A 22853-nucleotide genomic window follows, 5' to 3' on the forward strand; every position below is an offset into this window, starting at 1 on the left:
GGCAGAGGTCTAAGATGTCTTGGGATGTTTCCAGGGCTAGGAAAAATTCTCTCCCAGTAATCTTACTGCCTTCAGTGGGCTCAGACTAGCAAGATGACGATGATTTATTAATGATACCTCTGATACAGGACTAGATGACAGCATTAGGTCATTAATGGAATTTAATGCCTTTATCACTCAAAAAACCCCAATTCAAATACAACTGATGTCACATCACCCACTATTTATGGCACATTCCTTTTGTTGCTGTGTCAGGCATCAGATACATCAGGTAGGGATGGACCTGATGTGAATTTACCTATTTTATCAACATTTTGAAGGACCTCTCACTTATTGAAAAGTCATTGAAAGCTGGCCTTGAGTAGATTTGGGGTTTAAATTAAAGAGACATCAGCTCTGTCACCATTCTTGATGACAAATGTAGATTGCAACCCCCACCCTGCACTTACCCAAATAGGTGAACTTGCCCAGTTTGCTGTCAAAATGCCAATCACAGCTCCTGTGGTGTCCGTACGAAGGCAGCGACTGGAGTGGCTGTCCCCTCCTTGTCCCACAGGACACCACGGCCTCAAGATGGGCAGGAAGATCCTTGTGCTCCACCAGCAGGTAATTCCCAGCCTTGAAGTTGCTAAATGTCACTGAATACTGGAGAAGAGAGAACCAAGAGAAACATGTCTGAGTCTGTGATGAGAGCTCCATGGAGTGCAGCAGAAAGGGGTAAAGAGGATGGTGGTGAAAACAACATGTGTTGAAACATGAAAAGAGATATAAAAGTAAACAGGAGGTGATGGTAAATGCAGAAAAAAAAATCAATGCCCTCATCACCTTTGAAAGGTGAGGAGCAATGTCTTCTGAAAACTGTGCTTCAACATATCTTAAGGCAGTAAAAATCCTGTTGGTTCCTAAGAACCCCACTGAACTTTCACCTAAGGTATCCAAAATCATCAAGGGTCCAAGGCCAGGTGGGAGGTATCCCTGGCCATGGCAGGGGCTGGAACTGGATGAGCTTTAAGGTCCTTTCCAACCCAAGCCATTCCATGATTCCATGATCTTCCTGCTCCAGGTGACCACTGACAGTTTATCCAAGAGATAAGAGAGAGCTTATCAATTATCTTATCTAAGCCCATAAATACAGAGAGACTTTCTCAGTGCACTTCACTCTATTTTTTTTTTCTCTCTGTTCATCCAAAGAGATGAAAGCATGATTGTCTGTTCCAGATAAATTTGAAATTATAAAACCTTCCCGTGTTACCTGGAGCTGTTTGCTGACCAAAGGGCTGTCAAATGTCAACGTGTAAGTCTCTTTATCCAAGAGAAGAACCATCCAGCCATACAGGTGTGATAAAGTATCAGGGACATAATTGACTGTGTTTGTCTTATTCCTATTGTCAGTCACAGTTAAATTATAGGGAATGTCTGGAGCCTCTTTTCTGTGGGGAAAAAACAAATAATTACATTTTTTTACACTGAACTCTGTCATTTTGCAACCTGTACACTTCTATTTTTATTTGAATTACAGTAGCTGTGCTGGATCTCCCTTAGAATGTGTCTCCATTTTTGTAACTCCTTACAAACGCCATAAGAAACAATATTTTGCCCCAAGTGTTGTAAAAAGAGAAACAGAAAAAGAGAGAGAGCATGTAGGAGTAAAAGAAGAGGAAAAGAGCAGAGCAGGGGGTAACAGCCAGGGTCCCAACTTCTGCATTCCCAGAGTATTTTCCCTCTGCCAGACTCATAGGCCTTAGTTTCAACTTTTAGGATCTTAATGAAATTTGGTGAAGTCTTCTTATTAGCCTCATCCCAGGCTGGATGGGGTTTGGAGTAACCTGGTCTAGGTGTCCAGAATAAAGCTGATATTTAGGGTGCCTTCCAACCCAAACCATTCTGTGATCAATCACTCCCATGTGAGGGGTCAAAAACAGTCCTGTGTAATCCAAAGAGCTGGTCTCTGCCTGCAGTCAAAGCTGGGGCTGCTGCAGACTGATTAAATCCTTCACAAAATGGGAGAACTTTTAGTACAGCAGTTCTTCTGAGCTTCCAAACGAGAGCTCAACCCCCTTTTTCACTAGAACTTGGCACTCCTAAATTCTCACCAGTCTAGTCAGGAGAAAAAGCCCTTATTGAACAGAGGAACATTAGCACTGATATCATCAGGGATCATAAACCCTTTAGATTTAAGGTCTCTGTAGACTCCTCTCAGTTTTGGCATTTGAATTTACACTAAGCTTTAAAAATCCCCTCATTTATACATTCCTTTAATAGTTTTTCTCAATATTAGAAGCATTACCTTACAACTACTCATCTCAGCATATTATCCAACCTCCCAGACTGGATATGATTTACTTACCCAGGGCAGACAGTATTAAACTCACATTATCCTGCAATTTGCCTGTATTTGCAATTTTTTGTTGGTTTGTTGCTTTTCCCACCTCCTAGTGCTTTGGAGATGATGCAAAATCTCCAAAGCAGTCATCCCAGACATAATTTTCTTTTTTCTTTTAGAATCAGTCATTGGAATTTTAATTTTTTAAATTTTTTTTATTTATTCTAGTGTCTGTCACTTTGTCAAAGCATTTCCTGGCTATCCAGGAACACTCAGCTGAGAAACAGCAGTGGCAAAGCGAAGTGTGAATCAGCAAAGAATCACTCAACCAGAAGATATTGGCAGACCAATGAAACTGGAAGGAGTTTATAAGGCTTAAACAGCTTTTGTACCACTAATAAAGCTCCTGTTATGGGCATTAACTGGACCAGGATATTAGGCTGCTAATTAAGCAAGTAAATGACAACAAGCACATTATTGCCACAGTTATCAGCACCTGCACAGGTATTCAGGAGAGCATTTCTAGCAGCAGAAGAGCACCACACATAATGCTGAACTCTCTTGCACATCACAAGGCACCTTACTGAGTTGCAAAGATGCCCAATGTCACAGAAAGAGGGTCAGACCCATCCCCTCTGCAGCATAAATTCACGTGGTTTTACTCTTTATTTATTTAAATTTTCATCTGGAGGATTCTGAAGAGAACAGCATCAATCACTTTTACTGGGGGACTCTCCCCACTACTTCCAGAAGTAAAGCCTGGAAGGGACAATCCTGCTGGGATACAAGTCTGACCTGACAGAATTTTAGGTGGCAATTCCACACCAGCCATGTAGATCCAATAGCTGTGAATAGGAATGTGAATTCACTAACTAGTGAATTAACTGTAAATCCATTTATGTTGGAGACCAATATTTAGAATATCCCAAATAAATATCTTAAACTGTATAGCAAATTTCCAAATGGCTACATTTAAGTGAAATACATATTTTCCTGGGTGTCTATTGTAACAGAGGTGGATAATCCTAGAATTGTTTAGGTTGGAAAAGACCTCAGAGATCATCAAATCCAACCATTAACCCAGCACTGCCAAGGCCACCTCTAAACCATGTCCCCAGGTGCCACATTTACATGTTTTAAATCCCTCCAGGCATGGAGACTCCTCACTGCCCCATGAAGCCCATTTCAATGCTTGACCTCCTTTTCCATAAGGAAATTCTTGCTAATATTCAATCTAAACATCTCCTGGTTCATCTTAGGGCCGTGTACTCTTGTCCTGTCCCTGTTCCCTGGAGCAGAGCCCGACCCCCCCTGGCTGTCCCCTCCTGTCAGGGAGTTGTGCAGAGCCACAAGGTCCCCCCTGAGCCTCCTTTTCTCCAGGCTGAGCCCCTTTCCAGCTCCCTCAGCCTCTCCTGGTGCTCCAGCCTCTTCCCCAGCTCTGGACACGCTCCAGCCCCTCAATGTCCCTCTTGTCAGGAGGGTCCCAGAGCTGTCCCCAGCACTGGAGGTGTCCCAGCAGAGCCAGCACAGGGGACAGGCACTGCCCTGGTCCTGCTGCCACCCCAGAGCTGGCACAGCCCAGGTCCCTTTGGCTTCCTGCCCACCTGGGCACACCTGGCTCGTGTCCAGCTGGGTCAGGCCTGTTCATGACCCAGGAAGGAAAAGGAGCAGGAGATACCTTCTGGCCTGAAATCTAAAGGGTTTTCCTGACCTGCAATGTTGTGTCCTTCTGTTTTACGTGCATTGCTTGAGGTGTTGCCCCCCATAAATTCATTTCTGACTCCTGACAGACTGCCTACAACCAAACCAAAAATCTGGGGAACTTAGAAAGCTTCTCAGCTCAGTGCACAAGTTAACTGGTGCAAGGACATGATAAGCCTGGGATGCACTCCCCTTGCAAAGGATGTCAGTGGGTTGTTTTTTCACCTCCATGCCAAAAAGTCACCAGAACAGAAGCATCCTACTAATGGAATTACCAGCCACAATTAGCACCATTTCCATTTGCCCTAAATAGCCAGTGATTTCACCGTGCCCTAAATAGCCACCAATCTACCTCTCTTTAATGTTAATGAAGTAGAAGAGTGCTGGGCACACGAGTATTTCTAATTCAGAGGATCCGAGGGAGCCTGCACGCATCATTAACGTGGAGAGCTTCATTATCAGAGGAAAGAGCCTTCCCCTGAACTTCTCCTGGCTTTATTTGAAAGAAACTAGGAGGCAATGGTCTTAATGCAAAATTAACCCTCCCTTTAAACTGCTGGAAGCCTTTACAGACTGTAAGGGGGAAAAAAAGGATGACTCATTGTAAAGGCTGTATTTTTATATCGAAGCAGGTTTCAATTAAGGAGCAATTTGCTTTAGAAATATGGCAGGATTACAGGATAGGGCTTTACAGTCTGAGCCACAATTCACCAATTGTGACTGTATAAACTGTTATGTAATTTAGCTCAAATGCATTGTGCAGAACTGCTCCACAGATATGGGCCACAAAGGATTTGTTAAGCCAATCAACAACATGGGGTAGAACAAATATTAACTCTCCTGTTTATGTTTACCATTAACTTATTTATCCTAAGGGTCCATATCTGTGTGTATGAAGGCAGGCACTCTGTTTAGCTCCAAATGCTTTCTGTTTGTGTAATAATCCATTACGATTATCCCTCTTCAAAAACAGGAAACAATTTAGCACTGAACTTCAAATGGGACACCAAAATGTTTATATCAAGAGTCCATGTTTATTGTTGGCCAAGGGAAGGCTAATTCCAAATTACAACCATATCAAACACTTTACAGGTTTAATCTTGGGCCCCAGACCAGTTCACTTTATTTTAATTGCCAAGAACTAAGAATTTTCAGCTGTTTTCAGTAAATGTGTGTATCTTTGTTGAGATACCAAGCTCATTATTCAAATCTGTCTTTTATTATGAATCCTTAGTAGCAGTGATTTTTTTAATATAAAAGTCTTTTAGGAAATAACCAGATCTTTAACCCTGATCCTGAGTCACCACAACAGGCTGAATTTTAAGTAAAAGAAAAATTGAGATGGTTTCCCAGGAATAGAAAGGGTTGTGACTGACAAGCCAAGACAGATTCATTCAGAGTAGAATTTCAGTTTGCTACCCCTGACTTCCAAAACCCCTTGTGTTCTGAAAACATTTCCCCATTTACAAGCTGATATTTTCAGGAAAACTAAAATCAGACAGAAATCCTGGTTGGTAAACAAACAGTTCAAATGTCTTCAGGGTGAGCAGAGCAAAGACCAGAGGAGGACTTGGTCACTCTGCTTTTCCCACATCAGGAAGAGCTCTGAAGAGCTCCTGGAAGTGTCCAAGGCCAGGTTGGATGGGGTTTGGAGCAGCCTGGTACAGCAGGGTTAGAATGAGATAATCTTTAAGGTCCCTTCTAACCCAAACCATGCTGTGATTTTAGAATCAATATGTTGGTTTTTACACGGAGTCCCAGATGCTGCACCTGGCTCTGATCTATCCAGCCCATAAGAAGCATCCAACGAACTTGCCAGATTTCTCCTTGCAAGGGAAAAATCCTTAGGACCAAAAAAATCTTGCCTCAATGTTAAATGCATCTCCCTGCACTTAGAAATACCCGAGGGAGAAGGCTTGAGGAAATACCTTGTCTTTCATATTAATAACACTATGCAGGATCTGGCTTTGCTGCCCATACCCCTGAGTGCAGGGTGAATGGAAAGGTGTCCTCCACTGAGAAACAAATTTCTCTTGGTGGGATGTCTGAAATGCCAGAAATCCAGTAGAATAAAAGCTGAATCTCTAAAGCTGAGCTGATGAGTTGGCAACTGAACAATCAATAATTAAATATTTGCCTTCCATGCCTCATCCCAGGAGCCCTCAGAGGATGGGTTATGAGGACAAGTGGCCATGTAAGCTGCCCCCTGCGTGGGTACAATCATGTACAGCGGGGGGACACATGGCCAGAGAGTAACTGAGGACATTGAGAGAATTGTGGCTGTCAGGGTGCCACAGCACAGGGATGTTCTGCTGAAGGTGCCACAGAGAGTAAATATCAAAGGAAAAGCAATTCTAGAGTAATTTCACGAATATAAGCCGCACCTGATTATAAGGCGCGCTTCTGAGTGTCAGCAACTGTCTTGGGTTACAATCCAGAGTGTGATAAAAGGTCTCTGTTCTATCACCATCTGTTGAGGGTGGGGGCAGTGATCCTTATCTCCGTGGGAGATATTCTGCTAATGGGCCATCCATTGAAACCAGGCAGGGCATTGTTCTTTATCTTTTCACAGCCCATCCTTCCTCCAGCCAGTCATTTTCTGCTCATGGCCATTGAGTCCCACTGTGGCACTGATAAAATTACTGCATCCCATTGGGAGTTGCTCCAGCCAGGGGGAAGAGCCCAACATTTCTTACCAAGATAAAAACAGAGGTTTAGGGACACTAAGGGAGCCCCTTTCTCCACTGGACTCCAGAGGAAAACCGGATTTCTCCACATCACCACTGGAGCTCCGGAGGGAAACTGCACCTTGTACAGGAGCACTGCTCCAGCTGAGCCACATCTGTCACTGCAGGAGGATGCAGCCACCATGGAATGGGACTGCTGCCAACACCCTGCCTGACGGGTGTCAGGCTGTACTCTGACTGTGTCAGGGTTTGGGGTTTGTTTCTTTGTAGTGCTGTATTTCTATTTTAATTTCCCTAGTAAAGAACTGTTATTCCTAATTCCCATATCTTTGCCTGAGAGCCCCTTGATTTCAAAATTATAATAATTTGGAGGGAGGGGGTTTACATTCTCCATTTCAAAGAGAAGCTCCTGCCTTTCTCAGCAGACACCTGTCCTCCAAAATAAAACAGCAACTTTTCATTCTCTGTCCATATATAAGCTGCACCTGATTATAAGCCGCACTCCGGGTTCGGACCAAAATTTTAGTCAAATGGTGCAGCTTATAATGGTGAAATTACTGTAATCTGAACACTATTCAAGATTCAAAGACACAGAAGTATGGAGGATACTATTCCATCAGCAGCAAAAATGCATCACACATGAGAGGATGCTCAAGCTGTTTTAAGAATCAAACCTATAACATTTACCTTCTGCTCTGCAAGAGAAGAGGGAGACAATAAAAGGCTTGAACCACAAGACTGGTGCTGAGCAAGTCCAAGGCTTCCCCAGTGAGAAAAGAAAAGCAAATTGGAGGGACCAAGAGGGGAACTCCCTTTTGGCAGGCACAGCCACCGAGTGTTTGGAGTCCCCTTCGCCGTGAGGCGCTGCCAGGCTGCAGATTATCCTAATGCTCTCCTCTTGTAAAAATTATGCATAATGTGAAGAAACTTTGAAAGTCACTTAATCATGTTATGACAATTTTTTAATGAAAATTTGTTTTAATATTAATAGAGATTCATAGTTCCATGATAATATGGGTAGCAGTGGCATTTGGAGCAGCCGTTTCTAGCCTGCAGCCATGCTGTGCTGTGCCACAGCATAAGCTGTGCTTCAGACTACTCAATAACTTTCTCACATATAAATTTATAAAGACTTTTATAAGCTCCAATTACATTTTTAAAAGACATAAAACCCCCTCTTTAAAGTGTGCTTACGTGACACATTAGTTTAACTTTCAACTGGACTTTGTGAAGAAGGGTTTTGTTACAGCAGTGCAAGCTTGGGAATGGATCCCCATTTCCCTGGAAGTTGTTGAGTGAAGTAGTTCAGGACAGAGTCACAAAATGCTCAAGGTAGTAGTTTTCCTTTTCAGAACAGAGCTTCTATAGTTTTCCTCTAGCAAAGCACTCTTTTTCTCCCAAATACAGAGTTTATTTTGGGAGGAAGTGTCAATACAACAGATGAATTCTGGTAAATTAAACAGCATAAAGAGTCAATTGCCCACATTGTATCATAAATAATTCAAATTGTTCCAGACATTTTTTTTTTAGCTGGGACCAAACAGCCCTATCCCTGACAGCTCCCAGGCAGGGGATCTTTCCTAAAGGTTAGTGCTGATGCAACATCCTTGATATTTTGGAGGTTGAGATGGTTAAAAATATGTCATGGTCATGTCCAATCCTTGCCAGCTGCTCTCAGGGTCAGGGAATGATCCTGAGGTTGCTGAGATAGAAGTTGCCATACTAGGTCTCCCCTCTTAAAATCCTTTCTTTGCCTCAACCTTCAAAATTTTTGGAGCTGGAATCCCATCCTTAAAATACAGGATAAGTAAAAAACCTCACCATCTCAGGCCTCTCATGCTTTTTTTTGAGGAACACAGAAAATTCAAGTTGCAGACCTGACAGGTCTCATATTCCATGGCCTAGTAGAGCACAATAGAAAGATTTCTTCCAGAGGGATTTTTAACTCTTTTTTTGTCAGAAACTAAAGATATCCAAGCAACAGTGCTTTTGTCTTTTCTTTGAGATGAGATGGATCCAAGAGGAACTTGTTAGGAATTTTTTCTTGTCACCCACCTATCTTTATTCTCTTTATCCAACCTCTGCCAATTGCTCCTAATCATGTTTTGCTGTATTAATCTTAAACAATTCCCTTTTTATTGCAAACACTCTCCAAATACATCTGGATAAAATTCCCCATTCTCCTTCTCCCACTCCCTCATCCTCTGGTCGTGCTGTAATTTATTAATTGACTTTTACTCTTCATCCCCTCCAGCCCCTTTTTTCCTCATCCTGGTCCTCTCCCAGGTTCCTTTTGGAGCTCTACCCACCTGAACAAAGCCTCCCTGACTCCCCACACTCTCTTGGCTGGATCTGACAGTCTTTCAGCTAAACATGATGGTGGTTTGGGTGCTGGGAGCTGCTCAGCAGAGAGGATCTGGAAGCAGCACAGAGGATGCTCAGGGTCTCTGGGGTTACTCTGCTGAGCACAAAGTCCTCAGGAGCAAAGGCTAACAGCTGGTTTCTCATACTGCCCAGGATCTTTGGTGTAAATTGACTCCCAGCTCATGCAGATGAATAATAAAGAAGCTAAAGAAAGGGCACTTGCTTGAAATAAAACCTGAATTGAGAAGCCATTGATATGACTAATCACCAAATCCTGGAATGATTTAGATTGGAAGGGACCTTAAAATTCATTTAGTTCTAACCCCCTGCCAAAGGAGAGACTCCTTCTACTAGTCCAGGTTGCTCCAATCTAGTCTAACCTAGTCTGGAGCACTCCAGGGAAATTCTCATGCTGTTTACTGGGAAGACAAAATTTAGGTCCAGTTAAGTCTTCCAGATTTAACAGCAATGGTGATGATGAACTCCTGATTGTGCTTGCTCCTTACCCACCTTTTGAGTCAGGAGAAATAAGGTGTATTAAATATATTAACTGCCATGAATTATTAACAATTACATCGTGGAAGTACTCAAAAGGACCCAAATCACTCTACAGTCACCATTTAGAGAAGCTCCATCCACCCACACAGCATCAGCCCAAAGACCTTGCAGTCCATTTTATCAAGGTAAACACAGACTAGAAAGGGAATTAATTTCCCCAGGACCTCATGGTTAACTCCTTAGGAAAGACATCAAGCATAGTTTTATTTTGCCTTCTACTCAGTATTCTTTTGGTTAAATGAGATTTTTGCAAACGTTTGGTTTCCTTATGGGACACAGTAATCACATGCAAAGCCTTGCAGGTAGCTCAAAGTCTTAGAGTTTTGTCCTTCAATGGAAAAACCAATTCGTTTTTTCCTGTTTGGGAATGGGTTGGGGATTTTTCCCTTCTTTTTCTAAAACATGAATTATGAGGTAGACATGAATAATTAACAGCCCTCTGACAGAGCACTTCTTCACAGGATTTCTGCCTGTGTGCTACTAACATGAGACAGCAAAAAATGGATAGTTGTTCAGATTCGTACTTCAAAAGGAGAGTGAAATGCTCAGCAGGGGACTGGGAAGGGAAGATGAGCATGGGAAGAAAAGCAGGAGCCATGTTTATATCTTTAAAAGTCTTTTTCACCCTTTTTCTTATGTCAGAAATTTGCAGGTGTCCTCCCTGGGTGATAGAAGTGGCAGTAGCTCTTGGCTGAACAGCTTTTCTCCACTGGACCCCCTTAGCTGCCAGCTGGTGAAAGGCAGGGACAATTCCAGCTGGGGGAGATAACTGGACTGGGACAGAACTGGGTGCCAAAGCTGATGGGAATAACCTGGCTGTACCCCAGGAATGGATTATTATTGCTAGAGCTCTTTCTAACTTCCCAATCTACCAAATACTTCAGTGAGAGATCCAGATGTGACACAGCATCTCCTGGAGATCCTTGTCCTCTGCCATGGAGTGACATAGCACAGCAGATTAGGAGATGCCACTGCTCAGGCTTTAGACCTAGTTTAGGACCAAGCAGAGAGGCAGCAGTCCTGGGACCGAGCTCAGACCCTGAAACAATCTCAGAATAACACACAGAAGCAAAACCCATGCTGCATTTTGGGAGGGGGAACAATTACTCACAAATGAAGGTCCATCCGGTGGAAAACAAGGTTGCTGTCACAGACACTGCCACCAGAAGCTTGGCTGAAGTTGGCACTGGCTGTGCAAGATGCTGCCAGGATATCTGTGGAAGGCAGGATGTGACTGCCCTTCTGTCCTGTGGTGGAGCCATCAAGATCCTCAAGGATGGCAGAGTGAGGAAAGGGGAAGGACACTTGGAAGGGGGAATTGGTGAAGGTCAGATGTTCGGCTGTCACTGTAAACCCACCTGTGGGTGACAAGCAGCATTTCAAAAAAACAGAATGCTCACCTCACGTAATGGGCCTGAGGACAGATCTCTGGAGAAGAAGAGACCACCTTGCCTTTGGAAAAATGTCTGATGGGTGAACAAAAATGGGGAGCTCCAGGAAAACACACAAATATGGGTGTAGCAGTAGCTATTGCTGTGCTATGGCCAGACCAAACTCACCCAGCACCCTGCTGGGACTGTGGTTCCACTCTCCTGATCCAGGGGCTGCTCCTGGCCCTACCAGCACCTCCTCAGTGATCCCAAACACTTCTACAGACCACACCACAGTGACTCTTATAGATCCTGTCTGCCTTTTCTGGAAGGTAAATTTTTTATATGTGAGCACATTGTGTAAATACACTTGACCCTTCTGTGTATGTGCCGCACCTGGTAGAATAAAGCCATGGCTGAAAAGTGAGTCTGGAGGATTTTTTCACCACTGAAACACAGATAGCTACTAAAAAGATGAATATCCATGCAGGTTAAAGTTTATGGACACATTAATATTTACAGAAATGTCAGAAAATCATTGCCCCATGGACTGTAACAAGTCAGCTTTGGCAGGAGTGTCCATACAACACAGAGGTTACTATTTGACTGTCCTATTCCCAGTTTTAGCCTGACTAAGCCAGATTTTATTATTCCTCCTGTCCTTTGATCTCATATCTTCAAATCTTTTTTCTCTTCTATGTTATTGTCGGGCAGTCTTCATTTATATATAAATACATTTTATTACAATACAAGAGGCAATTGCAGTTGGAACAATCTTCAAGGAGCCTTTGAGTAGCTCTTCAAAGCTCAGAAGAATGCTTAGTTTACACATTATCTTAGGCAAATTCACCTCAGGTTTAGGCTGGTCTGAGGCAGCAGCTTGGTGAAATTCTGCAAGGTTGTGTCACAGTTTTTTAAGAAATCATCACTCTTGAAATTTTACCTCCCAAAATGAAGACGCGGAAACAAGGCAGTGTATAAAACACATTTCCGCATGTCCAGGTATCGGCAACTGTCTGGGGTTACAATACAGAGTGTGATAAAAGGTATCTGTTCTATCACCATCTGTTGAGGGTGGGGCAGTGATCCTGATCTCTGTGGGAGATATTCTGCTAATGGGCCATCCATTGAAACCAGGCAGGGCATTGTTCTTTATCTTTTCACAACCCATCCTTCCTCCAGCCAGTCATTTTCTGCTCATGGCCATTGAGTCCCACTGTGGCACTGATAAAATTACTGCATCCCATTGGGAGTTGCTCCAGCCAGGGGGAAGAGCCCAACATTTCTTACCAAGATAAAAACAGAGGCTTTGGGACACTAAGGGAGCCCCTTTCTCCACTGGACTCCAGAGGAAAACCGGATTTCTCCACATCACCACTGGAGCTCCGGAGGGAAACTGCACCTTGTACAGGAGCACTGCTCCAACTGAGCCACATCTGTCACTGCAGGAGGATGCAGCCACCATGGGATGGGACTGCTGCCAACACCCTGCCTGACGGGGTGTCAGGCTGTACTCTGACTGTGTCAGGGTTTGGGGTTTGTTTCTTTGTAGTGCTGTATTTCTATTTTAATTTCCCTAGTAAAGAACTGTTATTCCTAATTCCTATATCTTTGCCTGAAAACTGCTTGATTTCAAAATTATAATAATTTGGAGGGAGGGGGTTTCCATTCTCCATTTCAAAGAGAAGCTCCTGCCTTTCTCAGCAGACACCTGTCCTCCAAACTAAAACAGCAACTTTTCATTCTTTGTCCATATATAAGCCACACCTGATTATAAGCCGCACTTCCAGGTTTGGACCAAAATTTTAGTCAAAGTGGTGCGGCTTATAATCGTGAAATTACTGTAAATAAAATCTGTGGCTTCAGCTGAGTGATGAAGCCATATCCAGAAAGACTGGGCAGAACCTGAAATCTCAGCCCATGCTGAGCAGTTATCAATGGTCACCTGTGGTAACGATGAACTTATAATGGGAGGGGAAGCTAGGGATTTGGGAATCCTGAGAAATAAATAGAGACCAGACTCACCCTGTCCTCTGTAACAACCAGAACAAGTCCTGATGGCTGTGCAAGTGTTCACATCAAAGTTCCTAAAAGCTGTGTTGGAGATGGAGAGCTGGTATCTTTTGGGAGTCTTTAATCCTGCAGACATACAGCTCCTGTCCTGAAATGAAGGAATGAAGGAAACATCACCATGTGAACCATAGAGTCCTAGCATGGTTTGGGTTGGAAGGGATCTTAAAAGTCACCTCATTCCTACACCCTGCCATGGGCAGGGACACCTCCCAAAAGACCAGGTTGCTCCAAGTCCTGTCCAACCTGGTCATGAGCATTTCCAGAAACAGAGCATCCAGGATGCAGCAGCTGGGAATGCAAGAGTGTGAGTGCCCGTAGTTGTGGGGTTTAAAGGACAGATGTAAATTATTGTTTGGCAGAATCTGACAACACTCATTAATTCCCCAATGAAGGAGGTGACAGCATCACTTCTAAGGGCAGGTTGTTGCCCTTTTTTGAGCTGTTGCATAATAGTTAAGATTGGACATTTGAAAGTGTGCAGTCCCTGGGGGAAAAGAATCCACCTAAAAGCCACTGTGAGTGAATTTTTACAGCCCCATTTTACTCTACCTTTATTGTCCAGAAAGTGGGAATTTTTCCTACTCTGCAAAGATGACCATTCTTATTTCTGTTCTAAGAAAAATCTGAGCACTGAGATTCAAAGGCATTTTGTGTGATTTGCTCTCTGAAAAGCTCTAGAAGACTTCAGAGTCTATTAGAACTTAAAGAACCAGAAAGGAAGAACAAAAGCCACAGCAGACAAAAAACACAAACTGGAATTTGGGTGATTGTAGTCCATGACACAGTGGAAGTGTACAACCCTCTGCCAAACTGTCCTGAAAATGGGCTGGAAATAAAATATACTTAGAGTTAGTGAGCAGCCTGGAGGAAGAAGGGCTGGCAGGAGTCTGTGACACTGTTTCTGAAACCAATGAATACTTGTAGAATATATCTCAAAAGCCATAGTAAAGAATCAATCAAGAAATCCACCCTATGTGAAAACACCTGCAATTGTAAAGAAGGAACGTAATGAACTCTTATAATTAGATTATTACTTCAAAGAGAAGGTGCTATATTCAGTCTTTGGAAGACACAGTAGTTCCATCAGCTGTTTTATCCTGAAAACATCAGGAGTGATAGTTCTGGTCCTTGGGCCATTTTATTCCAAGTCACTTCTAAGCAGAAATCCCTGGATTCTGGCAACAAATTGCTCAGAAAGTCTCTATTGGCTCTTTTCTTACACTTCTGGTTCATCCATCCCACCCAATTTTCTATATTTTTAACAGATTAATTTTATTTAAACACATAGTAAATAGACCAGCGTGAGACAATAATTCATTCCTTGTGTGTCTCAGAACTCTTGATTTTTCCAGGAAGAAATGCTTCTCCTTAAATGGTCCCACAAAGACAGTGAGTTGCTTAATGAGAACATGGAGGAGGATTTTTGAATGTCTAGCAAGTTAACAAAAATCTTTCAATTGGTTTTTACAGGTCCTGCATTGAGCCCTGTCCCTAATGTTTCAATGAGTCAAAGCCCCAAATTTTCAATGCTCTGATATTTCCAGAAAACAATCTTGGTTTAAAAACACTTTGTTTTCCCCCCAAAAAATGGAAGAGAGGAATATCCAAGGTTCCCGCTAAATTAATGTCATAAAGTTTTAATTGATATTAAAGAGACATCATTATTAAAGGAAGAATTACATACATTAAGATGTGAATTATGACAAGGAGGCTCTTATCATGAGATAATCAAAGATAATCACCCCCCTGAGGTACTGCAAGAAACAAGGCACAGCAGAGAGCCTCTAAAGCTCTTAGCAAGTACAACATTGGAGTCCTTCCACGGATCAGGCAAAGCAAAAACAAAGACATTGGTGTCAGAGAAATTCACTGGGACATCACTGGGACAATGCAGGGTTGGACAGGTGAAGCCAGAATTTTATCTGAACCATCTACTTAGAATACACCTGCTAAGGAGGTTTCTTTCTGTGAGCTTCTGAAGAAAACTCATTTAAAATACTTTTTTTTTTCTGCCAGTCAGAGAGAAAATTAATTTAATAAACAACAATAGAAAACTGAGCAGGGAAAAAAAACCACAAAAAAACAAAAAAAAAAAAAAGACCTCAAAATCATGAACAAGCAGCTATGGCCAGTTGTAACTAAAATTCCATTGTTATCCATGTTATTAATCTGTTAACAACCTGGTAGCACCCAAAGGACTTTGTCCAGCTGCCTAAAGAAATAGTGGAAGAAGAACATATTTACTGCATAAATAAAATTACATTTTGCCAGTATTTTTCATTCTCAACTAGAAAAAGTAACACTCTGTGTTCCAGGCGAACCAATGATACTCAGAGAGAGCAGGGGAAACCAAATTCTTGACAAGGACAGAAACCAAAGTTTGTGTTCCCCCTCAGTATTCTCAAATCACTAAACTAAACCCACTTGTGCAGGGTTAAATGGTGCTAAATGCAAAAGGTGGATAGGAATTTGTGTTAGAAAGGCTTGATTAAAGAAAAATTATGATTTCTCTCAAAAAGCCAGGTTTGGTGAAATTCCAAAATTTTTCTGACACCATACCAATCCTGAAAAAAAATATGAGTAAGGAAAAAATTTGCACTTGTCTTGCTTAGATCCTTCACCTTTTTGTGTTTGTGATTTTGCTTTCACTTTTGAATGTTGTTTTAGAAAGACTGTGCAGAATTATGCCTTATAGTGTGAAATCTTGTAGTAGTTTCTAATGAAAACAGAAAAACTAGAGCCCTGGTTTCAAATTTGTTAAAAATAAAAAAAAATTTCAAAAACTTCTGTGTTTGGGGGAATAAAAAAAAAAAAACCTAGAACCAAAACACAGAATAGAATTTTTTTGGTTGGGAAAACCCTCTGAGACCATGGAGTCCCACCATCAACCCAGTGCTGTCAAGGGAAGCACTGAGCAATGTCCCAAAGTGCCAACACCTACATGGTTTTTAAAACCCTCCAAGTGATCCCACTACTGTCCTTGGCAGCCTGTCCCAACACCTGAAAACCTTGCAGTGAAGATATTTTCCCCAAAATCCAGTCTAAACCTCCACTGGTGCAACTTAAGGGCATTCCCTTGTAAGCTATTCAAAATCCAAGCTTTTCCCAAGCTGCCATGGAGCAGGGGCTGCTCTCCAGGTTCCTTTTGTATTTTTTCCAAGTTCCTGTTGAAATGCTGTGAGATTTAAGGGACAGTGAAATGTTCCTTGCAGTTCTTACCTCCTGCCCAAGGTGTCCATCTAAAACACTGTCAGACACAGAGGTGTTTCCCAGGCTCTCCACGATGTCAATGCCAAAGTCTTTGCAGGCAGAAATCCAGAAATGCTGGAGTTCAAGGTTCCTGCTACTGAAAATCTACATGAAAGGAAAATAAAATAATAATAATGGATATCAGCATCAAATAATAGAATGGTTTAGAAGGAACCCTAAAGACCATCTCATTCCTGCCCCTGCCATGGGCACTGACACCTTCCACCATCCCAGGTTGTTCCAATCCCCATCCAACCTGGCTTTGAACACATATGGAATGGGGCACCTAAAAGAAAGAAGAATGTTTCTAAAGGGAGCCCATGGAAAGAAGCAGAATAAACTTAATTATTTGCAAATTCTAGGTGAGTCACATACAAAGAAATTGCAAGTTATGCAGAGAAAACAAATAACAAATTTTCAAATCACCCTTTTATTTCTTTTCATATAAATAACCTTTCCCAGTAAGTGAACTCATCAGACTAAAAAATCACACTGAAAAATTGGATAGCTTCAGAGGAAGAGTCATAGGGATGGGTGAGGCTATAAAACCTTGCAGAGAAACACATACAAACTGTTCAGGTCTTCATACAGGAATTAACAGGCTCCAAACTGTGAGTATGAGGAAGAAGTATGACATAATTAAGGGATTTTAAAAATCATATTAATTATTAGTGAGCCATATTAGCTGGAGAACAAAGCTAGACAAATTCAAACAAATAAAAAGTGATAAATTTTAAGAATAATAATTTTTTTAAAAAAATTATTTCATGGAAAATACCAGTTCTCTAAAGGTAACATATCTACCTATTGCAATCTTCATGAACAGCTCAGATCCACTCAAAGATTTTTTTATTTGGCAACATGCTCCAGTGAAAGGTGTCCCTGCCCATTGCAGGGAGGCTGGAATGAGATGGATTTTAAGGCCCCTTCCAATCCCAAACATTCTAAAATTCCATGATTACAGTGGCAGACAGATGCTAGATGATTACAGAAAACACCAGCTGGTGAAAGCAGCACTGATTCTGCAGCAAAAAGAATTCACACAAATCAAGATTCCGGCTCTTTCATTGAAACAGGAGCCTCCAGGTGAGGGACATGGACATGCAGGCACAGGAGCTTTTAGTCAGTGTGGAGGTGAGATACTTGGAAAGATCCTGAGCATCTCAGAAGTGGGGACAAACCTACCTGTGCTCCCCCGTGGCAGCTCCAGGCTGTGAAGTTGTTGAACTGAACACGACTGCCTGGCAAATACTCTGGGTACACCAGCAGCCCCTGCCTGTTGAGAGAAAGCCGTGGAGACTGTTTTACTGCATGTACTGCTGAGCACATTTTTCTATTCTTCATTTATATACCTAAAATCTTAAATCTGTAACAGCTGTCTGCATGAGACTTTATTTCTTAAAAAACAAAGTCAAAAGTTTTCAGTGTTACATCTATCAGGGCTAAACAGGAGTGTTCAGTGCCACTGAGATGTTCTCACTACAAAACACCTTCCCATGCTCATGAGTTTTCATCCAGAATCACCTTCTGATAAGCCTGACATGAATCTGGATAGATAATGCTATTTTTTGGTCTTGGATTCAGCTAACTTGGATTACATCCTAAAAGTATTCATTCCTGAATACAGCATTTGGTTTGACCTTCTAAGAGATTTAAAATCCAGATTAACTCAAAATTCAGGTCCCCTCAGCCGCTGATTTTCAGTACAATGTCATTTTTTAATACTCTTTCTGTTTTAGGGAAGTACTGGTTAAAACTATTGTCAATAGCTGTTCCTGGATTCTAAAGGAACAATTATTGCATGAAATGTCCCAGAACCATGGAATCATGGAGTGTTGGAAGGACTTTAGAGATGCCCATGGACATCCCACACTGATCCTGCCCTGCTCCAGACAACTCTGCTTGCAGGAGAGAAGAACCTGAAAGGGCACAAAACTGGGGGGGAACATCCTGAAAAAAAAGGGCAAGGCCTTTTCTGCCCATCACTGCAATTACAGATGGCACAACCATTCTCTGAAGGAAAATCTCTTGAAGCAAACTCCCCAGGTACCTTGTGCAGGAGTGAGCTGTGTTCTCACTGAAGGACAGCAGAGGCACTTTGGATGGACCCTCAGGGGAGAGATGGAAGAAATAGCCATACCCAGCACCACACACTGTGTTACCCTGCAGAGAGGAATATGTGACTGTGAAAACAATATTACCACAGATTTCTGGAGATTAAAATCAATTTAAGAAACACTCAAATCAAATTCCCAGCTGAAGTCCATTCAAATTCTGGTGAACTGGTTGGTGGAGATCAGCACCTCATTTCTGCTTCCCCAGTCTTGTTCTGTTTTCACTTTGACCTTGGGCCAGTTGTAAAAATACTTGTTTTTAAATCAGGCAAGGAGGTTTGGCCAAGCAATAGAGAAAAAAGGCAGAAAAATGGTGTTGGCACAACTCTTCAAGAAGTGGGTAAGAAAAAAATGCGTTGAAAAATTACACCTATAAACTCCTTTCTGTATAAGAAAATGTCAGGAAAGAAAAGTAAATCACAAACTATGCACAAGGGAAAATCACAAACTAATCAAGTTTATTGATTTCCTTCTCAGTCTGAATATTTCTCTTATCTCCCAAAGCAAACATGGGATAAAGAAATACAGGAAATATTTGCATTGAAAAAGTAAGACTCCTAAAGGACAGAAGAAAGCAAAGAACATCATCTTCAGGATATGTCAGTGACTGAACAATTAAACCTCCTTACACCTGTGGTAAATGATGTGGTTTGGATAATTTTTTACAGGGTAAGTGAATAACCATAGGAAGATGTGCTGTAAGTTATTGTCATTTAATATCTCTTTTAAAAATTGCATTCTAAATTCTGCACTTGAGTTACATTATTTGTGTTGCAAGAGGCAAAAATAAGTTGACATAAGGCCAACTGGCCTTAAAATTAGGATTTTGGTACTTAGAGAATCTGCATCAAGTGGGTTATATGAGTTTTATTTGGTATGTTCTGAACTTTCCTATTCTAGGACAAAAACCTGCTCTTGCCTGCTTACTCTGAAGAGCAGCCAAGCCTAGCTGGGTTTGGGTTGTGCCCATACAGAAATGTCTTCACATGTGCACCTGTGCATGATCCCTCTCAGCTGCCTTGGGTCTGTGAAAATTTGAAGTCCAGGCCGGTAGATTTTAGCTCCTTTTCTAGGGAAAAATAATAAGACATAGGCATGTGCAGAAGGCAATGCTTTTGGTCTGTCCTTAGACAAAATTAATTGCTCTCTGGAGGCTTGTGGCTCTCTAAGGGGGGTCTAAGATGACCTTTCTTGCAGCTCTAAGGAGGGCTTGTTCTCTAAGATCAGGTCTGACCCCACCACTCCTGCTCATAGGTCAATGGACACTGTTAAAATACTAATGACTTTTTGGTCCCTGATGGTCCAAATCAGAGCTGAGCCTGGTGACCTCGAGGTGAAAGCCTCCATACACCAATTACTTTCTTCTGACCCATCCAAGTGTGCTCCCTGCAGCCCTGATCTCTGACATCTGTCAAGGAATAAAGCACTGAGACCCAGAGCTCTGCTTTCTCTATCCCCTGGTAAAACTGCTGCTTTTTCTCAAAGTGCAGCCACAGACCCTTTTCCTTTAACAAAACGCTTCTGCAGTCCAGTCACATCATTTCCAGGATATTTTACTTGCGACTCCAATCGTGCGTTCTACAGATGATTCATAAGGAAAAAAAAAAAAAAAAAGAAAAAAAAAAAACCCTGCATATTTATTCAGCCAGCTCGTGGCTGGAGGGCAGGGGTTTTAGGCAAGCAGGGAATTTTGTGTGGAAATCAATTCTTTGTGGAAGTCAGTATATTACGAATGTCCGTGCAACCAAAATTCCAGAGAGAAATTACCTCCCTGAGCATGCCAAATACCTGGAGGTATGCACTGCAAGTCAGTAAAATCAAGTGGCTGACGGTTTAAGTGTCTCTTAACCGTCCAATTCTGCTGGTGTAAATATTTCATGACTTTCTTTTACATAGCTGGGACTCAAACTGTTGACCTTAAAGATGACATTAAAGCTCAGGACAGTGTTCCCAGCACCACTGCCACAATTTTCAGCGCAGGGCAGGATGTGAGCAGAACCCAGAGTTTCAGAATTGGGTAGGATGTGAGTAGAAGCCAGAGTTTCAGAGCTGGGCAGGATGTGAGCAGAACCCACAGTTTCCAAAATTGGGCAGGATGTGAGTAGAACCCAAAGTTTCATAGCTGGGCAGGATGTGAGTAGAACCCAGAGTAGAACTCAGAGTAGAACCCACAGTTTTCAGAGCTGGGCAAGACGTGAGTAGAACCCACAATTTCAGATCTGAGCAGGATGTGAGTAGGACCCACAATTTCAGAGCTGGGCAGGATGTGAGTAGAACCCAGAGTTTCAGAATTGGGTAGGATGTGAGTAGAATCCAGAGTAGAACCCAGAGTTTCAGAGCTGGGCAGAGTGTGAGTAAAACCCAGAGTAGAACCCAGAGTTTCAGAGCTGGGCAGGATGTGAGCAGAACCCACGATATTCCTGCTTTGGTGTGAGCCCCACTTTGCAGGAAAGGGCTTGGAAAAGATCTCAGCAGGGATGAAACAGCAACAAACAGATGCAGCCTCACCTCTCTGGTGCTGTGGAGAATGGCTGGATGGGGTGGCACTAGGAAATAAATGCATTTACCAGCAGTGTGGCAATCAGTCACTGCTGTGACACGAGGCACCAGCTGAGCTCCACCCCATCCATTCATCTGAGCTGTTCCCCAGTCCTCAACACCAAGGCAAGAAAGGAAAGGGAGGTCTTGCTGGATTTCCTAAACCCTGTCCATATGTTGTTATGTTATGCTGGCTCTGGGATCTCAGGGCATTGAATTTTTATAGATTGGAACAACAAAAAGGCCAAAACTCACTAGGCCCAAGAGAGTCAAGAGAAAAAGATAAAAACCTACTTTCAAAATTATTTTTCCTGCACACAAAAAGAAAACTAAGGATATAGGGCAGATGTTTCAGTGAGAAAAAAGCCAATATCACAGAGGAGCATCTTCAGTTCCTTGCAGTGATAGCATTTAAAAGGCAAGGAACCAGCCTGCTAATGAGATTGTGTATGACTCTAAAAAGTGATAACCTGGGCTTACATACTGTGTTTAAAAAAAAAAATTGTACTAACCTTTTAATAATCAGTTTGCACTCATACTGTCTGAGTATAAAATTTCACCTAACACCCTGATTCACCAGAGCACTTAAGAGCTTAAGTCAAATGGAAACCAGTGGGAATTGGGTCTCCAAATGTCTTTGTAGGCTCAGGTTTGAGTGACTGCTCTGTCCCAATTTCCACACCGTTTAGGACACCTCTGAATTTCAAGGAAATTTAAGCTCTTCAGCCACCAATGCAAATTTAGGCTCCCAAGTAAATTGAGCAGTTATGAAAACATTACTGCAGGTCTCACTGTGGAAAGGCTTAACCCATCATGCACAGATGATGTTAAACAGTTTGGACCTAGAGCTCTCTGCAGCCCCTGCCTTAAAGATTGCAGCCAATAAGTTTAAAACCAGTAATTGAAAGATGGCAATCTGAAAATAAACAAAACCAAACACAAAACCAATAAACGAAAAGATTGACAAACACCTAAAATTAAATTCTAAGCTGGGAACATTTCTATTGCATGTTCTGGCCTGGGAACCAGGCAGGTGGGAGATGAGTCCTTCCCACTACATTCTTCAAACTTCCCCAATAAACCAGGATTATAAATACCTAAAAACCTCGGGTCATTTGATCAAAGAATTTTCATGCGAGAAAAGGTACTAAGGCTAAAACATCATAATGCTGGTGCTGGATCAGCACCCCTGGAATTTAGTGATCATTATTGCACTAAGAAAAGTCCACAGTTCTTTTTCTTGGGAGAAATGTGACTTTTTATCTTATAATCCCAGTGCTTTGCTGTCCTCCTAACGCACTGCTTGGTCCTGGTGTACAGTAAGTGCAGTTAATAACAATTTTAAGCTGGGCAACTGCTTCTTCTTTCCTTTTGTTGCTGTGACTCCTCAAATATTCCACTCTTTAAGATGATGAGGGTCATCAACAACCATCTGAGGGCCATCTGCTACCCTGCCTGGAGCAGCCCATCTCTGGAGAGCAGAAAGGACCCCCTGATATTGGGGTACACAGCCACAGCTGCAGCTTTGCATCTGTAAGCTCACATGGACAGAGAGGGATAAATAAATGTGCTGAGAAGCCAGCACAGCTAGCTCCCAGGAACCCGTGGAGGTAATTGCAGCAAACCTTTTGAAAAGCTGAGCCCCTGGCGATGGAGTGAACAGCTCCAGGGTGAGTCAGTGCATGGCAGTGCAAAACTCTGTGTTTAGTGGAGCTGAAATTCTCATGATCCTGACTCCTCGTTGTATTTTTAAACCGTATTTGATGGCCTTAAAAATTATAAATATGGCCTCGAGGGAATTGCAAAAAGTTCTCTCCTCCTTCCTCGGTGCTCCTGTCTTCATAAAAACGTAGGAAGTGTGTGGGTCTCTTTTTCA

The 22853-nt window shown here is 42.3% G+C and overlaps 1 protein-coding gene across 1 annotated transcript in view; it reads right to left on the reverse strand.

Annotated features, from left to right (window-relative positions):
* LOC116993648 (fibrocystin-like) overlaps positions 1-22853 on the reverse strand; it is a 187729-nt gene that overhangs the window by 105817 nt on the left and 59059 nt on the right. The window contains exons 11-17 of the mRNA XM_042779097.1: positions 18376-18488; positions 17511-17601; positions 16296-16430; positions 13029-13164; positions 10745-10991; positions 1253-1430; positions 450-645 (exon numbers count right to left, since the gene is read on the reverse strand). Of these exons, the coding sequence (XP_042635031.1) occupies positions 450-645; positions 1253-1430; positions 10745-10991; positions 13029-13164; positions 16296-16430; positions 17511-17601; positions 18376-18488 (1096 nt within the window). The remainder of the gene's footprint in view (positions 1-449; positions 646-1252; positions 1431-10744; positions 10992-13028; positions 13165-16295; positions 16431-17510; positions 17602-18375; positions 18489-22853) is intronic.

This window comes from Catharus ustulatus, chromosome 3 (genome assembly GCF_009819885.2).
Source record: "Catharus ustulatus isolate bCatUst1 chromosome 3, bCatUst1.pri.v2, whole genome shotgun sequence".
Taxonomy (NCBI): domain Eukaryota; kingdom Metazoa; phylum Chordata; class Aves; order Passeriformes; family Turdidae; genus Catharus; species Catharus ustulatus.